The sequence below is a fragment of the Physeter macrocephalus genome, unplaced genomic scaffold (assembly GCF_002837175.3).
Source record: "Physeter macrocephalus isolate SW-GA unplaced genomic scaffold, ASM283717v5 random_1365, whole genome shotgun sequence".
NCBI classification, from domain to species: Eukaryota; Metazoa; Chordata; class Mammalia; order Artiodactyla; family Physeteridae; genus Physeter; species Physeter macrocephalus.
Genome location: NW_021146601.1, coordinates 6,375 through 25,000, shown reverse-complemented (window position 1 = coordinate 25,000; position 18,626 = coordinate 6,375). Strand labels below are relative to the sequence as shown.

The 18,626-nt window shown below is 52.0% G+C and overlaps 3 protein-coding genes across 11 annotated transcripts in view; 1 reads left to right on the top strand and 2 right to left on the bottom strand.

Moving 5' to 3' along the window:
• Positions 1-36: 36 nt before the first annotated feature.
• NUDT17 (nudix hydrolase 17) lies at positions 37-5,343 on the top strand. Of its 6 annotated transcripts, none has more exons than XM_007130780.3 (8): positions 39-384; positions 584-767; positions 1,011-1,036; positions 1,174-1,266; positions 1,502-1,600; positions 1,828-1,964; positions 2,351-2,503; positions 2,615-2,766. In XM_007130780.3, exons 1-8 carry the CDS (start codon positions 196-198, stop codon positions 2,730-2,732), a joined length of 999 nt encoding a protein of 332 aa, XP_007130842.1. In that variant the 5' UTR covers positions 39-195; the 3' UTR covers positions 2,733-2,766. The 6 variants fall into 6 exon arrangements, with proteins under 6 accessions (XP_054939468.1, XP_007130842.1, XP_028342630.1 ...); XM_028486829.2 differs by lacking the exon at positions 2,615-2,766 and adding an exon at positions 5,224-5,343 and having other exon boundaries at positions 44-384; XM_028486832.2 differs by having other exon boundaries at positions 44-240; positions 623-767.
• On the bottom strand, positions 2,766-12,388 carry PIAS3 (protein inhibitor of activated STAT 3). Of its 2 annotated transcripts, none has more exons than XM_007130782.4 (14): positions 12,208-12,388; positions 9,141-9,558; positions 8,897-8,981; positions 8,610-8,660; positions 8,292-8,382; positions 7,647-7,781; positions 7,309-7,414; positions 6,662-6,735; positions 6,367-6,527; positions 5,461-5,594; positions 5,211-5,379; positions 4,929-5,062; positions 4,640-4,677; positions 2,766-3,959 (listed from the first exon to the last, which is right to left on the bottom strand). In XM_007130782.4, exons 2-14 carry the CDS (start codon positions 9,553-9,555, stop codon positions 3,693-3,695), a joined length of 1,860 nt encoding a protein of 619 aa, XP_007130844.1. In that variant the 5' UTR covers positions 9,556-9,558; positions 12,208-12,388; the 3' UTR covers positions 2,766-3,692. The 2 variants fall into 2 exon arrangements, with proteins under 2 accessions (XP_007130844.1, XP_007130843.1); XM_007130781.2 differs by lacking the exon at positions 12,208-12,388 and adding an exon at positions 11,517-11,616.
• A 2,014-nt stretch (positions 12,389-14,402) lies between these two features.
• Positions 14,403-18,626, bottom strand: part of LOC102983548 (ankyrin repeat domain-containing protein 35) — a 10,511-nt gene continuing 6,287 nt past the window's right edge. For 2 of the 3 annotated variants that reach the window (XM_055083494.1, XM_055083495.1), the window contains 4 exons: positions 17,947-18,036; positions 17,632-17,697; positions 16,676-16,776; positions 14,403-16,135 (listed from right to left, as the gene is read on the bottom strand). In XM_055083494.1, the coding sequence (XP_054939469.1) occupies positions 16,714-16,776; positions 17,632-17,697; positions 17,947-18,036 (219 nt within the window). In that variant the 3' untranslated portion in view covers positions 14,403-16,135; positions 16,676-16,713. The remainder of the gene's footprint in view (positions 16,136-16,675; positions 16,777-17,631; positions 17,698-17,946; positions 18,037-18,626) is intronic. The other variant, XM_028486833.2, reaches the window with a different exon arrangement.

Below are 18,626 nucleotides of genomic sequence, written 5' to 3'. Positions count from 1 at the left end.
AGCTGAGGATTTAGAGGTGTTCCCCTTTGTCATTTACCTATCACACCGCTGGATCATCCCCAAGTGTCATGCCTAAATTTCCCGGGGGAAGTCCCGGAAGCCGGGCTCCCTTCCCACCCGGCAAAAGGCTCCGAGGGAAGCCCGCTGGGCCACTAGAGGGCGCGGAGCGGGCCGCAGAGACCCCAGAGCCGCGTCATGGCGGCGGTGCGGGTTCTTCTCCTGTCCGGACGGCCGGAGTCGGTGAGCTTCGCGCAGAGCGTGTGTGGCCTCCTGGGCGCCGGGCCGGGGCTCGGGCCGTGGCCCACGTACTGCGGCCTCAAGCGGGGACAACTCGTCCTCTCGGACAGGCGGTTCCCAGGCGCCTCCGCCAGGCTTCCGCTCCAGGTCCGGAGACGGGGGCACACGGGCCGGGGACGGGGGGTGAAGGGCCGAAGGTAGGGACTGGGATCGGGTGGGGGCTGGAGGCGAGAGGCCTGGGGGCCAGTCGCCTGCCGTGGCCTCTTTCCCCATAGGGGCGTCGCCCAATTTTTGAAAGCCCCGCCTCGCTTCTGAGATATTAACCCCAGCGGCTCCCTCCCGCCAGCGACCCCCTTTCTGCCCTTTTTCGGCCCTGGATCAGCAGCCCAGGGCTCCTGGGGCCGAGCTGCCCACGAATCGAGGTGTGGATCTGGCTGTGGCGGTCGTTCTGCAGTCCAGCGATCAGACTGTCTTGCTGACCCGAAGGACACGCACTCTCAACGTTTCCCCCAACCTCTGGGTACCCCCAGGTGAGCTGTCTGAGGACAAGGCCCTAAGTCCAGGAAAGAAATCTGCCCTTTACCCAGCAGTGCTATTCCCAGTCTCAGAATGACAGAGAAATAGGCCCAGAAATGTGGTATCAACAGGTCCCATAATCACAAGGGGCCACAACTGCATCTGTGCCCACTGGAGGAGGGGGCGGTGTAAACAGTGAGTGAGGGTCCCTGACCAGAAACACCACCATTCACCTACTGGTCCCACTGTTGTTGCAGGTGGGCACGTGGAACCTGATGAAGAGGTAGCCAATCCATTGACCCAACCTGCACCCTGCCCTGAAGGAGGGACCACCTTGGGTGTGGGCTGAGGGAAGGGCAAACACAGGACTTGGAGGAGTCAGGCGGTGGCCTCTCTGACCTCCTGCCCCCTCACTCCCAGCTGCTGGACGCAGGACTTCGAGAGCTTTGGGAGGAGAGTGGACTACAGCTGCCCCAGGGCCAGTTCTTTTGGGTCCCTCTGGGGTTATGGGAGGTGAGACAGGGACCTGGGAGCCCTTAACAGCTTCTAACCCACCAAAGTCCAGAGGACAGCCACACTTGCCTTGACCACATGGGACCCGATGGAGTGTGGGTGGTCTGGAGTCCCCAAGCTCACGACCCTTACCCATGTCCCTCCTCCACTTCTACTCTCCACTTCCTCAGCTGCATTTACAAAGCCTCAAAAAGGGACAGGAAGTTCTCATTTTTGCTGTTTTCTTCCCTCTTAGTCTGCCTACCCTCCTAGGCTGAGCTGGGGTCTCCCCACATACCATCACATCATTCTCTATCTACTTGTCATCTCCCAGGAGTCACAGCAGCAGCTACAGGTAGGGCTGGCAGTAGAGGAAGGAAATGCGGCTTAGGAGGCCCAAACAGACTGGTTCCGACTATGACTAAGGAGGGGGAGAGGGAAGCTCAGAGAGAACCAAGAAATCCAGTAGCCTCTCCCCTTGTCCCTGCCCCAATCTCTCCACTCCACCTGTGGGTAGGCTGTGATCCAGAACAGGTCTTCTGAGACAGGCCATGACTAAGGGATCAACATGTCTGGCCCCAGGCCCGGATCCAACCAAACCCAAGAGAGGTGAGCGCCCTTATGTGGCTGGGACCAGATGTAGCAGCTGCGGTGGCTGCCACAGAGGATGGGACAGAGACACCCAGACATCTTCCCCAGGACCTACCGCCTTCTGTCCTGTAAGTAGGAGCTTCTCCCTAACCCTCCAACACACCAACACATACACACTGAGAAGTTCATCTTCTGTCTCATCCTTCGGGGAAATTTTGTGCTGTGGGGGAGATTTAGGGAGGGAGTTGGTCAACTGATAATGAAGAGAGCACATGAGATCAAAGACACTGCCCATGATACTCCAAGGGTTCCTGTCCAACTGGCTAACGCTGAAGACCTGGGTTTTGGTCCCACTCTCTCATGGGGGCAAGTCATTTAACCCTCCTCTCTGTCAAATGAGGTTAACACCCACCCACCCCTCTCCTGTGGTGGCTGGGAGGATCAGATGACCTAATGGATACGGAAGCAGGCTAAGCCACAAGGCACAGCCCAGACAGGAGCTGTCATTCTGCAGCGCGGTGGAACTAGAAGAGAATGGAGGAACTCGACCTCTGGTCTTGCCCACGTCCACACTGCTGCGGACAACCCCAGCCACGGCAGATAGCCAAGAGAGGGTCAGCACTGGGACCAAGTTTGCCCTCAGGCTCTGGCTACAGCATCTGGGCAGGTAAGGATGAGGAAGGACTTAAGGACTCCACGGTGGTGGGCTGAATGGTCTAGTGTTTTTATGGGTGTGGGGGAAAGAAAGGAAGAAAGAACTGCCCTTGGAAATCCTCAGTGTGACACCCCTACCATGTGGAAGTGGAGCTCACTGGGACCCAGGGCCTGCAAGGGAAGAACAGAACGTGGACCATCCCCCCACCACAAACCAGGGATCTGGAAAGCAAAGTGCTTAATCCCCTCCCCAGCCCACCTCCGTGACACTCACAGAACATTCACAACCTTTATTATGGGTAAGAACTTTGCTACAACTGTGGGAATAGAAAGTAAAATTACAACATAGATCCTAGGCCCTAGAGGAGCCTGAAAAAGGGAGACTGGAGAGAGCACAAGGGTGCTCCCACCTCCCAGGAAAGGTGCAGAATGAGCCAGACCTAACCACAGGGCCACGGGCCTTTAGAAGCTCAGGCCCCAGGCTGGTCAGCATAAGCATCATTGTGAACTTACTTAAATATATAAATAGAGAGACCCAGGCGATTGGCCAGGCCCTTCTCCCAAACCCCTGGGCATCAGGGCTAAGGCCTTATCTCCTCCTCAGTCACACTGGGAAGCAGGAGGCAGGGAAAGTCATCTTTGGAGTATTTTGGTTTTTCTTGTTTACACACAAAAAAATATGCAACCCAAAATAGAGTTCTCTGTCCATGTGTCTGCCTATCTCAGTTACTCCAGCTGTCTGTTTGGCCAAAGAGAACGGAATGGACATGAAGAGACGATGGATATGGGAAAGGAACACAGCCGGCTTTGGGGAATGGGAAGAGAGGGCATCTATGGGACACAAGAAGGGCCCCCTCCCCACGAGGCTTTAGACAGTCAAGGCTGAGGATTCAGCCCTTTCCCCAACTCACATCCCATCCCATTTGCCTCCCACTGCCTAGGTTAACAGACCCAAAGGAAAGGGCTGGACATCAAAGAACATTTCCAAAAACAGACCCCAAATGTCCTTTAAAAGAGGTTAAATATTAACCCTTTGGGTGCTAGCCTTGTCAGGCAGAGATAAGGCCAAAAACAGATGTCCATGAAGATCTTTCTGGCCTTGACCAAAGCCCTTCTGAGGGGTCAGAGGGGCCAGGGTTCCAGACTCCACAGCATACTTGCTCAGTGTTGCGAGGCGGTGAAGGTTCCATAATCCAGGGGACTCAGTCCAGGGAAATGATGTCTGACCGACAGCCAGTCAAAGAGGGACCTGAGGGCAGGGGTCCTCCATGCCCCTCCCTTAAGTTTCCCCCAGGGGCCACAATGCTACTGACACGGCCAGGAGGGGGTGCTGGAGTGGTGCTGCGGTGAGAGCTCCCCAACGTGGGGCCTAGCGGGCCCAGGAAGTGGGAAGGGGTCCCTCGGTACTGGAAGAAGTGACCCAGGGCATCCTGTTCGTCTAGCGAGGTGATGACGGACGGACCATAGTGCTGGGAGGAATCAAGAGCATGGTTTAAGATTTTATCCTGATTTTACCCGCCTCCCAGTCACTCATCTCAGAAATATCATATGGGATAAATAAACCCCTCAGGATCCCAAAGTATTCTCTGAGAAGCAGGAGAGCCTCCCTCTGACTCCTTCCCCTACTTCCCCACACCCCACCCCTCTTCCCTGCCTGGAGACAGTCCCACCAGCTTGCTAGATTCTCGGCCCTGTGGGCGTCTGAAATGTGTGGAATGTCCGGCTGGGGCAGTCATGGTGCTCAAGTGCACATGGGTTTGCGGGGGTGGGGAGGGGTGAACAGACAGGCGCAGAGCTACACTAAAAGCTCTGGAGACAGAACAGTAAGTAACGGAGGACAGAGGAAGACATGGGTGAGAATCTGAACAAGTCCCAGTGGGCCCTAGGAGGGAAATAAACTGCCTATACCACAGTTTCCTTCTTTCATGGAGAAGCACATTAAGGTCCCTAGGAGGGAAATAAACTGCCTATACCACAGTTTCCTTCTTTCATGGAGAAGCACATTAAGGTCCCTAGGAGGGAAATAAACTGCCTATACCACAGTTTCCTTCTTTCATGGAGAAGCACATTAAGGTCCCTGGGGAAAATGAGAGAGTAAGGGGGCCCATCAGTGCCTAGAAAGATCTGAGATGGAGAAGGGACCACTTACCTGACTCTCAGTCTGAAGGAAAGAAAATAAATCTAAACCTGGTAGGAAAAGAAAAATTAAAATCAACCTCCTATCTGACCCCTTCACCAACCACACACAGACACACACACACACACACACACACACACACACACACACACACACACACACACACACAAAATCAAAGAAGTTCCTTGGATTGTGGCCCTTTGCAAAACAGCCAAAAAGCTTTGAAAAGGAGCAAGGGTTGTAAGCTGGTTTGGAGGAGGATATGGCAGTGCACGGCCCCACGTTGTGATCAGTGTCATACCTTGTATATCAGCCCCCAGTGGGAAGGCAGGTGGGTACTCATGTAGTGGGAGACTGGACAGGAAATCCCCGCCCAGCGTGCCCATAGCAGGGCTCCGTAGCACCGAAGATGGCTGGTGACCAGATGTCAGGACTCTGTGAGGAGACAGAAGGAATCACAGATGTCCTCACCCAGCTCAGCCTCTCAAGTCCCCTCTCTGCCTCAGAGTTTGCCCAGTGATCAGAAAGCGTTCCTGACTTCTTCCTCTCCCTTCTGCTATAGAGTCAGCCTATTTCTTCATACCCTTTGCTTCCAGGTAGAGCTGGGATAGCAGCTGAAGTGACAGGACAGTGCTTCTTCGTCGGGGGCAGGTCCTCCTCATCTGATGAGCTTTCTATTGTCAAGTCAATAACTTCAACCTTCTTCTTATTCTCTGATGGATTGCCCTCTTGGACTGGGCTATACTGGAGGCCTGTGGTTGGTTAAGAAGACTGTGTCTCAGAGAAGAGACCATACAAGACTTAGCTCAACTGGGGGACAGGGGGTCACTCACCATCCAGCCCATACCCTGGCGGGGGGCAAACCTCAGATGCCTCCTTCTTGGGTTTCATTGGGCACCAGGATCCATCTTCCATGAACTGGATCTCATCACAATCCGAGCAGGAATTAAGAATCTCCATGAATAAACTAGGGGAGGGGAGAGATGGGAATTCATGTGGCTGGGAGATGGCTACAACAGTAGCCAGGGAGTTATGGGACTCACCTTCTTGAACCTCAGTTTCCTCATCTGTAAATTAGGGATGTTTTCCACCCTCCTGACCTCTCTGAGTTGTTGGAATCAAATTAAGTAAGGTGCATAAAAGAGCTTTGAAAATTTTAAATGCTGAGTTTTAAAATAAGTACATTCTAAGCACGTGTTCCATGTAGTACTAGGGACAAAACAGAAGGAGCAGAGATAACAGAACTCTATAAGCTACCTCAAAAAGAGGCACTGGGAACAAGAACCATAATGTAGGCTCTGGAAGCAGGTTAGGAGTCGCTAGATCAAAAGAACTTTATTGCTATGTTCAGTAAGAGGTCAGGTAATAGTTTGATGTAACAGTTTGATACACTGGCTCTGCCACTTACTAACAATGTAACTTTGAGCAAGATACTCAATCTCTCTAGGTCTCAGCTTCCTCACCTGTAATGACAGGACCTATCTCACAGGGTTATTGGCATCTCATAGGACTCAATGAGATAAGGCTTGCAAAGTACTTATTAGTACGGTGTGTAGTTAAGTCCTCAGTGTTGGAGGGAGAGATAGATAAATAGGTAGGTAATATTTCTATAAAAAGAGACAGATACGTTACGAGTTGGGAGGGGAAGTAAGTTACAGATATATATTTATATATGGGGGCAGGGGCCAGTCCTAGTGGATGTCCTAGGTAAAAGGAAGCTGAATGCAGAACGGCCCTACCCATCAATGATAAGAGATTCATAGGGAGCCTTCTTATCACACACAGGACATGTCCACGTTGGCTTCTTTTCATTCATCTGTAGATAAAGGGCAGCATCGAAGCTCTGCAGGTGGGCGCAGGTGAGGGCCCGACAAGGGACAGTCAAGCGCATCTTCCCTAGCTGAGGAGAGACGAGTTCTCTGGTCAGAGTCCCCATGTCCCAGATAGCCTCACTCTAATAGCCCTAGGAACCCTCATCTGAGTCTAGAGGTTTAACCCACCACTCCTCCCCCTTTTCTTCTCCCTTGTACCCACCGGGCACATGAGTGACACCCGGAGACTTGTAGTGGCCACCTCACTGTCCGGGTCAGCGGTCAGCTTCTCCTTGACTGAAACAAGAGTGGGGCCAGAGCCATGGGGTCAGCAAGGCTGGCGAGAAGCCCGGGAGGTGGTGAGGCCAGAAGCAGATGGCTCTGGCTGAGAGGCGGCTGGGTAGAGCGCCTTTGGGGGCCAATGGGATGTCACATGGGGGTGGTCTGGGATCTGCATTACGAAGGCTAGGTGGCGGGGAGAGATTTCCCCATCCCTGAAGATGCTTAAATACAGCTGGGTGACACTTTGGCAGAGATGACCTAGAGGGAATTGAAGCATCACAAGAGGGTTAGTGTTGATGATACTTAAAGACACTTTCTAGTCTGGAGAACCCATATTCCAACAGGGCTGGAGTTAAGGTCTGCGGGGTGCAAAGCAGATGTATAATTGGGAATGCAAGGGTGTCAATGCCCGAAGTGGCCCCACTTTTCAACCACAAAGATTGGTAACGGGGGTATGGCATGGGTTGGGGTTCATGTGAGAGGTGAAGTAAGTTGTCATAAGAGGGGTATGAGTTTTAATTGTAAAGGCTCGAGGGCCAGGAAGAATTGGATCCTGGTAAGAGAGAAGAGGGACGGGATGTAACTCACTCAGTGCCCGGGAATGGTCTGGGTTCCGGATGCCCTTTGCTCTGAGTTTTTGTAGAAGGGTTCCTGCAGTCAGCTGCCTCACCAGGTACACAGACAAGGAGTAATTCTACTTGGAGGTGGTGGGGGTGGGGGGGGAGACAATCAGCCTCTGCTTTGTACACCACTACCACCACCACCACCACCAGCGGCCCCCCCACCTTGTCACATAAGGGCCAGAGACAGCAAGTTAATGCAGAGAGACCCACGAAGAGAAAGATGTTTCCCCAGCCCAATGCACTGGATGATTCCCTCTCGCTCCCTGCAGGCTTCTCCAGGCTCCCTGCCTCAGCCACGCTCACCCGTCCAAACTCAGACGACCAGTTGACCACGATGGTGTTGGGAACAGTAGCCGAGAGTCTAGCCAGGGGTGTGATGTTGATGGGGCGGCTGGGCCTCTTGGGCTCAGCCCCATTCTTGGTAGGGGGAAGGTAACCCTGGGGGAGGGAGGGAGGGAGGGAGGGAGGGCCTGGTTAAGACACCTTGTCTTAGGTCACTCACTTTCTGGAGAGAAGGTCAGCTCACTCACTGAGATGAGTGAGATGGGGGCCCATTCAGTGACTCGAAAAACTAGGGCACTCTCTAGGGTTGGCAGCAGGGTTCATTTCTGGGGAAAAAGGAGAACTTACTCACTGACCAGATAAATAGGAACCTGCTCACTGGGTTCTTGAAGAGGAAGAGTAGGGATACCCCACTTCTTCCAACCCTCAGCTCTGGGGTCATCACTTCTGAGAATCTTTCCTGAACCTTTGAGTTGAACTAATATCCCCCCTCTGGGTTCTGAGAGAACCCTTGTTCAGCCCTATCTTGGTACTCTCTAGATTATATTGATTCAGTCAGTAAAGTGAGCACCTACTATGTCAGGCATGTCTCTTTCATAATAGATGTAACATTTAGGAACTAAAACAGGGAAGGGGTTACTGCCAGAAGAAGGGAAGAGCATTTACCGGCAGGGGGCACAGTTTCCCATTGACCTTGACAAAGAGGTTGGGGGGGAAGTAATCCTCTTGCGGGCAGCTGGTCTCACAGAGACAGAACCTGGTAAGAGATGAGAGAAGATGAAAGGGTGGAAGGCAGTTCTTGCAGAGAGAGGCAGGCAACCTCAGAAAATCAGTCCTGGATGTCTGTAGCCTTCAGCTTCCAAACAAGAATTCCAGGGCTGGGGTGGACATGGCAGAGCAGGGTATCTCCTAATAGTAACTGTCATACCCTTACTTCATTCCCACCCTCAGTGGGAGCCCTGTGGGGAGGGAGAATCAACTCACCTTAGCTGCACCTGTATGGTATAATCACATTTCGCTCCTGGCAGAACCTCTCTGGAAGAGGGAGGGAGGAGAGATGTCAGTATGTGGCCCCTGAAGGGCAGGGGTGAACAGAGACACAGAAAGTTAGATGTCCAGAGAATAGAGAAGGGACATACAAGAGAATGAGGGACGAAGCAGGTGCAGGAGGATGGAGAGGAAGGAGGGCAGGGCAGAAGAGGAGAAAGTCAGAGAGCAGAGTCTAAGGGTAACCACCCAAGGATGAGGCAGGACGACTGAAAGAGATGTACCTGGATGTGAGAATCTGCTGCACTTGCTGGGGAGTGAGGGCAAAGGTGAAGTGCGCTTCCTCAAACCGCTGGCTAGAAGTGGATGCTGAGGACACAAAGGGGCAGTTATTCCCAAGCCCATGCACAGGCAGCCACAGAAGTTGCCCCTATTCCAGGGTGCTGATCCCACAGGACTAAAGCCTAAGAAAGGCTTGGGGAAGAGGCGTGGAGTCCAGGAAGACCCAGGGACCACAAAGAGCCATACCGAGGGTGGTGGGCCGGATGAGCTCCCCGTAGATTTCATAGAAGGGCAATGGTTTCATGGTGACATCAGGGTGCACAGGCTGGGGCAGAGGGGGGTGCATGTCCACTTCACGCTTGGGGCCCAGCAGGGTGCCAGGGGCCAAGAGGGCTGGGGGGATGGGAGCTAGAGGACCAGGAGAGCCTACAGGAGGGGTGCCAGGGGGCAGAGAGAGCAGAGAAAGATCGGAGGGCCCCAGGGTCTTCCGGGGAAAGCGTCGGCGGTAAAGCTCTTTGATCTTCATCTGGACGCTGGGGGCACAGCTGGACTTGAGGAGGTGTAGGGCCTTGGCCAGGAGCTCGTGCTTCCGTCCACTCTTGTTCCGGCCAGCGAAGCCGAGGAGCACCTGGAGCTCAGACACCCGGAAACTCATCACCATGTGCTGTGGAGACCAGAGAAGCTTGAGAATCCTACCTTGCACAGGGCTGTCCTGCCAAAGACACTGGGGCTGAGCTATTAGGTGGGCAATGCACTTTCCCTCCAGCGCTAATCAGAAAGGTGCTTTGCAGCCAGTGGATTACTGCCAGACAGCGAAGCTGGCCAAACGGACATCTAAGTCCCATTTTAGCAACCCTCAGATCACCTCACCACTGCCCCCCAGGCTTGAGCAGCCCTATCTCCCCGTGCCTGGCAGTTGAACAGGTGAGGGCAGGGTACAGCTAGCATGCCACCCGAAAGCACACCTCTGAGTCCACTACAGCCTTTTCCCTCCATCCCTGCCGTGAGCCTGGACCCTCCTGTAAGCTACTTATCTCCTCTCCTGCTCTTTCTCAGACACTCAGATCCATCCCAGCTCCTGGGAAGAGGATAGGAGACAGGGAGAAGGAGCGGGGAGAAGAGGATTCAGGCCAGACAGCCCCATAGAGAAGAAAGGGGCCAGGTGGCTGGAGGATTGTGCCCCACGGCCCACCCCTCCCAACACCTCGATCTACCTCAGCTATTTTCCCCAAGCCTCTGCAGCTTTTGTAGCCAGGGTTTTCAGGTCAGGGTTCAATGCTCATAACTCCCCCAAATCCTTTCTCAGTGTCATTTACATAACCACCCTCCCCTCAGTCCTATTTTTGTGGGAGAGAAACAGAACCAAAACTTGGGATGAGAGGTTAACAGCGAATTGTGGAATCCAGGTATCCTTCCTGTTTACCCCTTTACTCCATCTGCCAGGAACTAATATCCTGCTTCTCTCCTACCCAGAGAAAATAAGTGATCCTCCCCCTCCTCCACAGGGATGGAAGAGAGAAGAGGAAAGCTCTAAACAGAGGCCCTGGGAGGGTGAGGAGAAGGTGTGCAGCCCGAGCTAGGGTGCAGAATTGCATGCTCTCCTAGGCAGCTAGACCCAGTAACTAGACCCTCAGGCCCTCCCAAGAAAATGGCTCCACTTCAAAAGGCAGAATAAAGCCAGGAGACAGGGGGATGAACCCCATGGTTTTTAAAGGTTCTGTGAGATGTCCTCGGATATGGTTATCCTCAAGTCTCTGGTAGTGGTAAGCTCCCTCTTTAAAGGACTCACTTCTATGAATCTCTAGGAGACCCTGCCACGGGCAGGCCTTCCTAGCCCTCCTCAATTCTTCCCCTCATAGGAGACATTATGGCTTTGGGCCCCTTTTGAGGAATATGATTAAAAACTTGCTCCTCTACCTTTCTCCCCATCCTAATTTCCTCTGTCCTGTCTTTATTTCTCCATTAGCTTTGTCAAGAACTTCTCCCTTACTATCCCATAGTTTCAAACTCCTCTGCCCAAAGATACCGACTCACACTAAGGCAGGACCTTCCTCTCAGCCTCCAGGATGCTTCTGCCCCACCCCTCGATCTAGCCCCGCACAGCCCCGCCCCCTAGATCTCAGCCGCCTACTGGTACTTCCCAAGCCTCAGATCCCAATAGCAGCCCCAAAGCCTCTATCCTCTCAGCGCCTTTCCCCCGAGGAGCCTACCCGTAATCTGCCCCCCAGTCACATCCAACATCTGCCCCCTACTGTCGCATCTCTGGCCCTTGATCGACTCGCCCCTTTTGCCTCTGCAGCAGCTTTTCCTCCTGGCCCTACTCCTACATCTGCCCCTACTACCAAATCCGACTTCTACCCCGCGTCCCCGCCCCCTGCGCCTCGGCCCCCAACTGCGGCAATTCCCCCTCAGCCCCACCCCTATATCTGCCCCGCGGCCCCGCCCCCGGAGCCCCGCCGCAGCCCCTTCCTCGCCCACAGCCACTTCTCATCATCCCCGGCAGCCAGTCCCCGCCACGTCTCCGGCCCCCACCCGAGCCCTCAGCACCCAGTCTCGGTCGCTTCCCGGACTCGGCGTACAGCCGGGCTCAGTCCAGATGGGGATGGGGGAGGGGGCCGGTACCTTTAATTCGCCCAGCTCCGCCATCTTGAGACATCGCAGGCGCCCGAGCCCGAGCCCGAGCTCAGGCCCAGGGACCGGCGCACAACTCTCCACCCCGGCGCCGGCCGCAAATGCCGCCTGCTCCGCCCAGTCCGGCCCCCTACACCTCCCCTTCCCGGCCCCGCCCGCCGGGTTTTGGACCCAGCCTCAGCCCCTCCCTCCACAGCCGAACCCAGCCCCTGCACGTCTTTGGCCGGTGTGCCAGACCGGTAGACCCGGAGGGAGTGTACCGCCCGAGGGATCGCGGGGTCCCAGGGGGAATGGGAGGGGAGGTGGACCCGAAGCACCTGGGGTAGGGGGCTTTGCCACGCCGGAGTTGAGAAGGGATGAGCTTTTAGGGAGCCAAAGATACTTGGAATATGGAGAGAAAGTATCGGGAAGGGCTAAATCTCAGAGAAATGGGGGAGGGGGTAGCGAAGTTGGAGGAAATACCCTCAGCTCCTTATCTACAAGTTTAACCATCTAAATTCAAGAGTTCTACCAATTCGGGAAATGGGGGAGATCTGATCCATTTTAGGGACGCTATGGTGTCGTGAAGAGTTCATTCTATTCTCAGTTCACCCCCTCCCCCCCAGTTACATTGTATCTCGTGGTCCGGCGCTAGGACTCAAACTCGGCAGCAAAAAAGTTTGGTGCGGAGAGTGGGACTTACCAGCACAGTTGCAGGGAGCGGGGAGGGGGCTCGGGAGGCTCAGAGGGTGGGCTGGAGAGGTGGGGGGAGAGGGCCCGGCGCCGCTCCCGCAGTCTGCCCGGCTGGAGGTCGGTCCGGCAGCTGGACGCTGCAGCCGCAGCTCCGCCTGGGCGGGAGCTCCGCCCGGCCCAGCGCTGGGGCTGGGGCCGCCCCCCTCCTGGGTAAGCCCGCCAGGACCGCGGGAGAAGTGGGGAGGGGGCGGAGCCTGAGACGGGAGGGGCAGGGACTCAGAGCCCGGCCGGGAGAGATTAACGCCTCTAGTGAGTGGATCAAGAGAGAAGTTCTTGTATCTCCCACTCTCACTATCGCTGTGACCGTTGCAAACTCGTGTATGCGCTTGAGGTGGAAGAATGCTGCAAATAAGACGGTGTGGAACAGGAATCTGATCGCATAAAGAGGTTCCTACTTAGAGTCTCTCTCCCTAAGGGTAAGAAAACATGGGCTGCTAAAATCCAAAATGTACCTAAACCCTAACTTTGCCTGTGGTCGCCTACCCCCTACCTCAAATACACTGTCACCAGAGACCCCACAGCTTTGGAGTAGCTGAAAGTGAACAGAGGGGACGTTTTCTCACCCAAAAAGGGCACCTTTCTGCCACTCTGAACTGCCTGCTCTCCTTCCTCCAAAGCCGTAGACCTTCCAGAGGCCCCATTCTCAACTAAGCTAATCACTCGCAGGCAGGTCCCTTGAAAGTACCAACGTGAGAGCAGTTTACCCAAACTAGGTACTGGAAAAATTCATAGCATTTTATACTTAGTCGGCTGGGACCTAAGTGATAATGTCATTTGTTCAGTAAATATTTGAATGCTGTTCAAAGATTGTTAGGTGGTGAGGACATAAAATCCTTGCAGGAGTTCTCAGTCTAGCAGCAGCAAGATGGTTAAACCAATAAATTGGCATACAAAAAGAGTGCTTTAATAAATTATATGAGTAATCCTCTCATTTAGCTTAAACCTTCAGTATAATCCTTCCCATGAGACCCCACAGCTGTAAGACTGAAGGTGCCAGCATACCAACATCCCCAGGTACCTGTTGAAGTGGACCATACCCAACTACTTTGTGGATTTTGTCCCTAGGGAGGATGTCTGCCCTCTCCTGACACTCAGGTTCTTTCCTTGCTGCTCTGCAGCCAGCAATGGTGGAAACTCAAGCTCTGGTATTTGGTTCTAAATCCCAACTGCTCCCTCCAACACTTGAATCTTCATCAGGCCCTGAGCTCATTTTTTGTTCTGTTAAGTCCTCTATATCAAAAGTTACTATGGACTAGTTTGTATCTTCTAGAATTTTCAGTGGTTTCAGGGGAAGGAGAAGAGGGAGGATTTTTAAAAAAAAAAGAGAGATGGGGGAACTCTTTGGGAGTGATGGATATGTTCATCATCTTGATGGTGTGATGGTTTTATGGGTGTATACATATGTCAGAATTTATCAAACTGTACCCTTTACATGCAGCTTATTGTATATCAGTTATACCCAAATAAAGCTGTAAAAATGTAAAGAAAAAAAATCAACCTCACCTTGATCCCTAGTGACTTCATAAAGGAGGGATCTCCTTTAATTTGAGTCCCCAAGAAAAAGAGGAAATTCTTTTCCAAGGAGGAGCCGCTCAGTAGTGGACCTAAAGAGGCTGCTGATAGCAAGAGCAGAAGCTCCAAGAAAAAGTTCCAAAAGCTATTCCAGGGAGGTTAGAATGGACATTTCCCTGATGGGGCATAACCCAAGGAGATATTTCACAACCCATCCCCTATATCCCAGTAAAAACAAATTCACAAGAAAAAAAAAAAAAGAGTTAATTGCAGTTATAAGTTCTAGCATCCCTACAGGATAACATAAAACTAGGAACCAGGGCGCCTGAGTCTGATCCTGCCTGCAAGCTCTCTCTATCCCCAGTGCCTGGCACTTAGTAGGCCCTTTAAATATCAGTTTAGTAAAGTAATGTTACCAGACAAAGGAGGGAAACTGCAAATCAGAACCAAGTTTCAGATCGAGGGCATTCAAAAACATAGTCTGAACCCCATCATGGCTCACCGAGCTTCACCTACTCTCACGCATGGACTCACATCTGAAGCCTGGAGCACCAAGGGGAAGTGAAGCAGGAGTGATAAGTCCTTACTGAAGTCCGACTGAAGAGACAGCCAGGAGGAAAGAGGGGAACATTAAGACTAGAGTTACTTTGCGAAAGAAAGATTTATTTATGAAATCAAGGAAAATTTCAGGGCGTGGGGGTGTTGGGGTAACAGTTTATGGGGTTGTATAGAGGGAGATTGTTTAGGAAGACCAGGGGCTGGAGAAGGTTCCACTTCTGTGTCATCATTAACGTCACTGACCATTCCCACAGCTCAGCCATCCTGGGATCAGCTTCCAGGAGCTCCAGAGGAAGCCAAGGGCCTGGCTTCCATTACCAGAGCTGTTTCCTGACTCATACTTGAACTTAGCAAAATGATCTCTCCCTCTCTGGACCCTTCTCTCAGCAGTTTCTTCATTCTTCCCACCCCACACTGCATATATAATAAGGAATGTAAGAGTCCTTTTCTATTCTTTAACTGTAAGGGTAGAAAGGAAAAAAGAGGTTCTGTTCCCCTTAATAGAAATGACTTGGACATTTTGATGCTCTTCTGGCAGCTGCACCCTTCTTTTTCCCCATCAATTCCTCCTCTCTTCATTCTCCCAACCTTAAAGCAGTTTTGTGCCCATCCACATAAACCCCGAAGCTGACCCTCATCTTCTTTAGGACCTAATCTACATAGCTGCTCTTTTCCTGGCCAGACCCTGGAGCGAGGCTCTGCAGCCCTCCAGTGGCCCCCTGTCTTCCACGAGCGCCCCCTCACCACTCTTCTCTCAGCCCAGTCAGTCTCTACTGCCAAACCGCTGCCGCCTGACCCAGCATAACCCAGCAGGGGGCGGGCTGTGAGAAGGAACTGGGAGGGATCAGTGTGGCGGCCACCAAACCTCAATTCCAGATTTTGGAGGAACTCACTTGCCTCACTCTCACCTAGCAGTCTGGCTGGTGGAGGGGCAGGAAGGGGAGGAGACCCAGGGGAAGTGGCCCAGTGAGATACATTTTTTCAGTCTGAGAACAGAACTTGGGGGAAGAAGCCAAAGCTGAGCATCCCTTCTTCCCTCTTCCAGGAATCAGACTTTTCATCCCTCTTTGCACCTGGGGCAAAGAACACTGACTACAGAAGACCATGCACCTCAAATCTAGACACATGGTTTAACACATGACAGAATATTTTAGATTGTACATCTTGAAGAACATCTAGGTCTCTCCATCTATCCTTCCGAAAAAAGATAGTGGACTGAGGAGTCCCAAGGTAGAGAAAAAAGATTAGAGGTGTGTCAGTCAGTAAGAAGCAGATTTGAGAAAGAGAAAGGAAGAATATCAATCTCCATTTTTACAGAGGGCTGTTTTTCAAACTGTGAGAATGCTGTTTTTCACACTGGGTCTTGACCCATTAGTGGATGTATTGTAACCAATATTTTTTGATGGAATATAGAACAGAATAGAAATAGTAAGGGTAAATATTATTTCAGGTATGTACACACAGGATGTACAATGTATTTGTTACTATGGATCATAATCAAAGTTTGAAAGCAGCTAACGTATGGGGCCGTTTGTGATCAAAAAGGAATGAAAAAGATTCCTTCCCCCATGCCCCTTTAGGCAGAAAAAACAATGACACCCAACATCATCCTGCCTCCTGCTTTATTCTCCACAGAGCTGGCTTCCATCCACACCTCCTCTGATCTCATCCATGCTGATTCCAGGGTTCAGGTTCTCAGGTCTGGGGTCCATAACGTCAGGTGAAGCCCCACCCACACACCCACAATGGCCAGCCCACCACCCACCACAGCCTGTTGGAGGCTCTGGCAACCAGGGATGCTCTATTCCCTGAAAGAAGAAATTCAAGGATGAAATGCACACACTTCTATACCCTCAGTCTCCTCCCACCCATGCCAAGATGCTAAAGATGATCCTCATCTATCTGGACTGGAGAAGATGACTGCCTGCATAGGGGCAGGGAGAAGGATGGAGGATGACTACACTTTGAATGAGTGGTGTGGGAGTGAAGGAGAGATTCTGGAATCTGTAGAGTCCCACACTAGGAAACACCTGTGCACCACTATCCCACCATCACTTATCTTTCACTGGTATCTCTCTACCCCAGACCTTAGGAGAGTCATTCAACTCCTCTTTTCTGTCTCCATCTCATAAGTCAGACCCCTACAGTCTACCTGCTCACTGATTCCTGACTCCACCCAGTGGCTCCCCATATCATGTCTTCTCAATTGACCTCACCTCAAACGCTCTGTGCCCCACAGGACTCCCTAGCGTCAGCTACCATATGGGGCAAAAGGAGACTCCAGTTTCTATCCTTAAGCCTCCTTTCTCCCAAGCTCCTTCCCTCATCACCCTCAAACCACAACTCACAACAGAGAGATCCCATATTCTTCAGGGCACAGGATGCCTCACTCCTCCTGGATGCTGAGGATTCGCAGTAGGATACTGTACACATCCTGTTCCATGTAGCCCTGTAGGCAGCATGAAAGAAACAAAAGGAGATGAAAAAAAGGAAATGAGGGGCTTCCCTGGTGGCGCAGTGGTTGGGAGTCCGCCTGCCGATGCGGGGGAGGCGGGTTCGTGCCCCGGTCCGGGAAGATCCCACGTGCCGCGGAGCGGCTGGGCCCGTGAGCCGTGGCCGCTGGGCCTGCCCGTCCGGGGCCTGTGCTCTGCAATGGGCCCGTGAGCCATGGCCGCTGAGCCTGCGCGTCCGGAGCCTGTGCTCCACAACGGGAGAGGCCACAGCAGTGAGAGGCCCCCGTACCGGAAAAAAAAAAAAAAAGAAGAAATGAGAGACAGGAAAGGGAGAGTTTCTATGGTAGAGTAGGATGCTACTTACTAACTACGTGCCCTCACTTATACTACTTAACTTCTCAATAGCTGTTTCCTAATCTTTACAAGGAAGAGAATCATGCCGACTTTGTAGATCTGCTGTGAAGGTTACAACTGTGAATATGGAGCAAAGCACCGGGTACACAATAAGTGTTCGATTCTTTGTAGTTATTATTATTCCTAATAAAGGAGCGAGCCACCCACCTCTTCTTCCTTGGCGAGGGATAAGCTGGCTCAGGAGGACACTGAGAAGGGGCATAGGGGACAGGAAAAAGCCTTACAGTCAATCAGGGAATTGAAACGGAGGGGCAAACACCTCTCCCCCTCACATTCAAGCATAACTTCTCTCAATCTGCCTAATGAGATGCAGAAACCTGGTACTGGGACATCTAAAGTCCAGCTTCCTGAGAGACAAGTCTGTGCAGGTAAGAGAAGGGATGCCAAATGCAATGCCCCCTGGCCAGCTCTCTGCCTCTGCCTGCCCCCAGGCTCACCTGAGCAGCATTCAGCAGATGATTCCTATAGGTGGAGATGATCTCTTCGTGGTTCTTCTGGGAATCCTGGGAGTGCGCATCAATGGGAAGTCATGTGCCCAGACTCGCACGCTCACCCTCATCCCCCAGGCATGAGGAACAATGAAGTGAAGCGCTCAGCTGTGCCAGGTAGGCTCCCTTGGCACATCGCTGGCTCAACCTAGACCACTGCCTGGCCAGGCCTCTGGAATCCCCAGAATCTCTCCCACAGGTACATCACGTCCACTGTGCGCCCTCTTCTCTAGCAGTGTCCATTCCCCTGAGGGCCAGACATACCTGCAGCTGTCGGGCAAGGTGAGCATTTTCTCCCCGAACTGCTAGAATCTCCTCTGAAAGCTGCTCCAGCTTCTTCAACAATTCCTTGATCTGAGGTCAAAAGGAAAGAAAAGGAACCAATGAAGCGCCAGTCATTTCCCACCCCGATACCACCCAAAGTCAAGGTGAGTTTCCTTTTATTGGGTATTTAATATCTGCCAGATACTTTTACACACATTGTCTCACTTAATACTCAAAACAGCTCTTCTTCTGTTCTGAGAAGAACAATCCTTCTCTGAGGGAAGTATTATTATTCACATTTTGTAGCTAAGGTGCCCGAGTTAAGTAATTTGTCAAAATCATACAGCTAATAAGTGATGAAATCATAATTTGAACCAAGATCTCTTTGAATTCATGGGCCACACTCTTAACTCTGTACTGGATCCTGACCTACTTTGGCCTACTGACCACTGAGGAAAACGGAGATGAGTTTCTGTGGTTTGCGAGACTGAGGTACAAATGCAGTTAACGATAACCAGCAGTAATAGGAATAGTGGTAGTAGGAATAATAAAACTAGCTAACTTCTACTGAGTACTAGCCATTTGCCAAAAATTGTCCTATTTTAAATATAATGTCTTATTTAATGTAATCCTCACAACAACTCTGTTATTATCCGCATTTTTTTTTTTTTTTTTTTTTT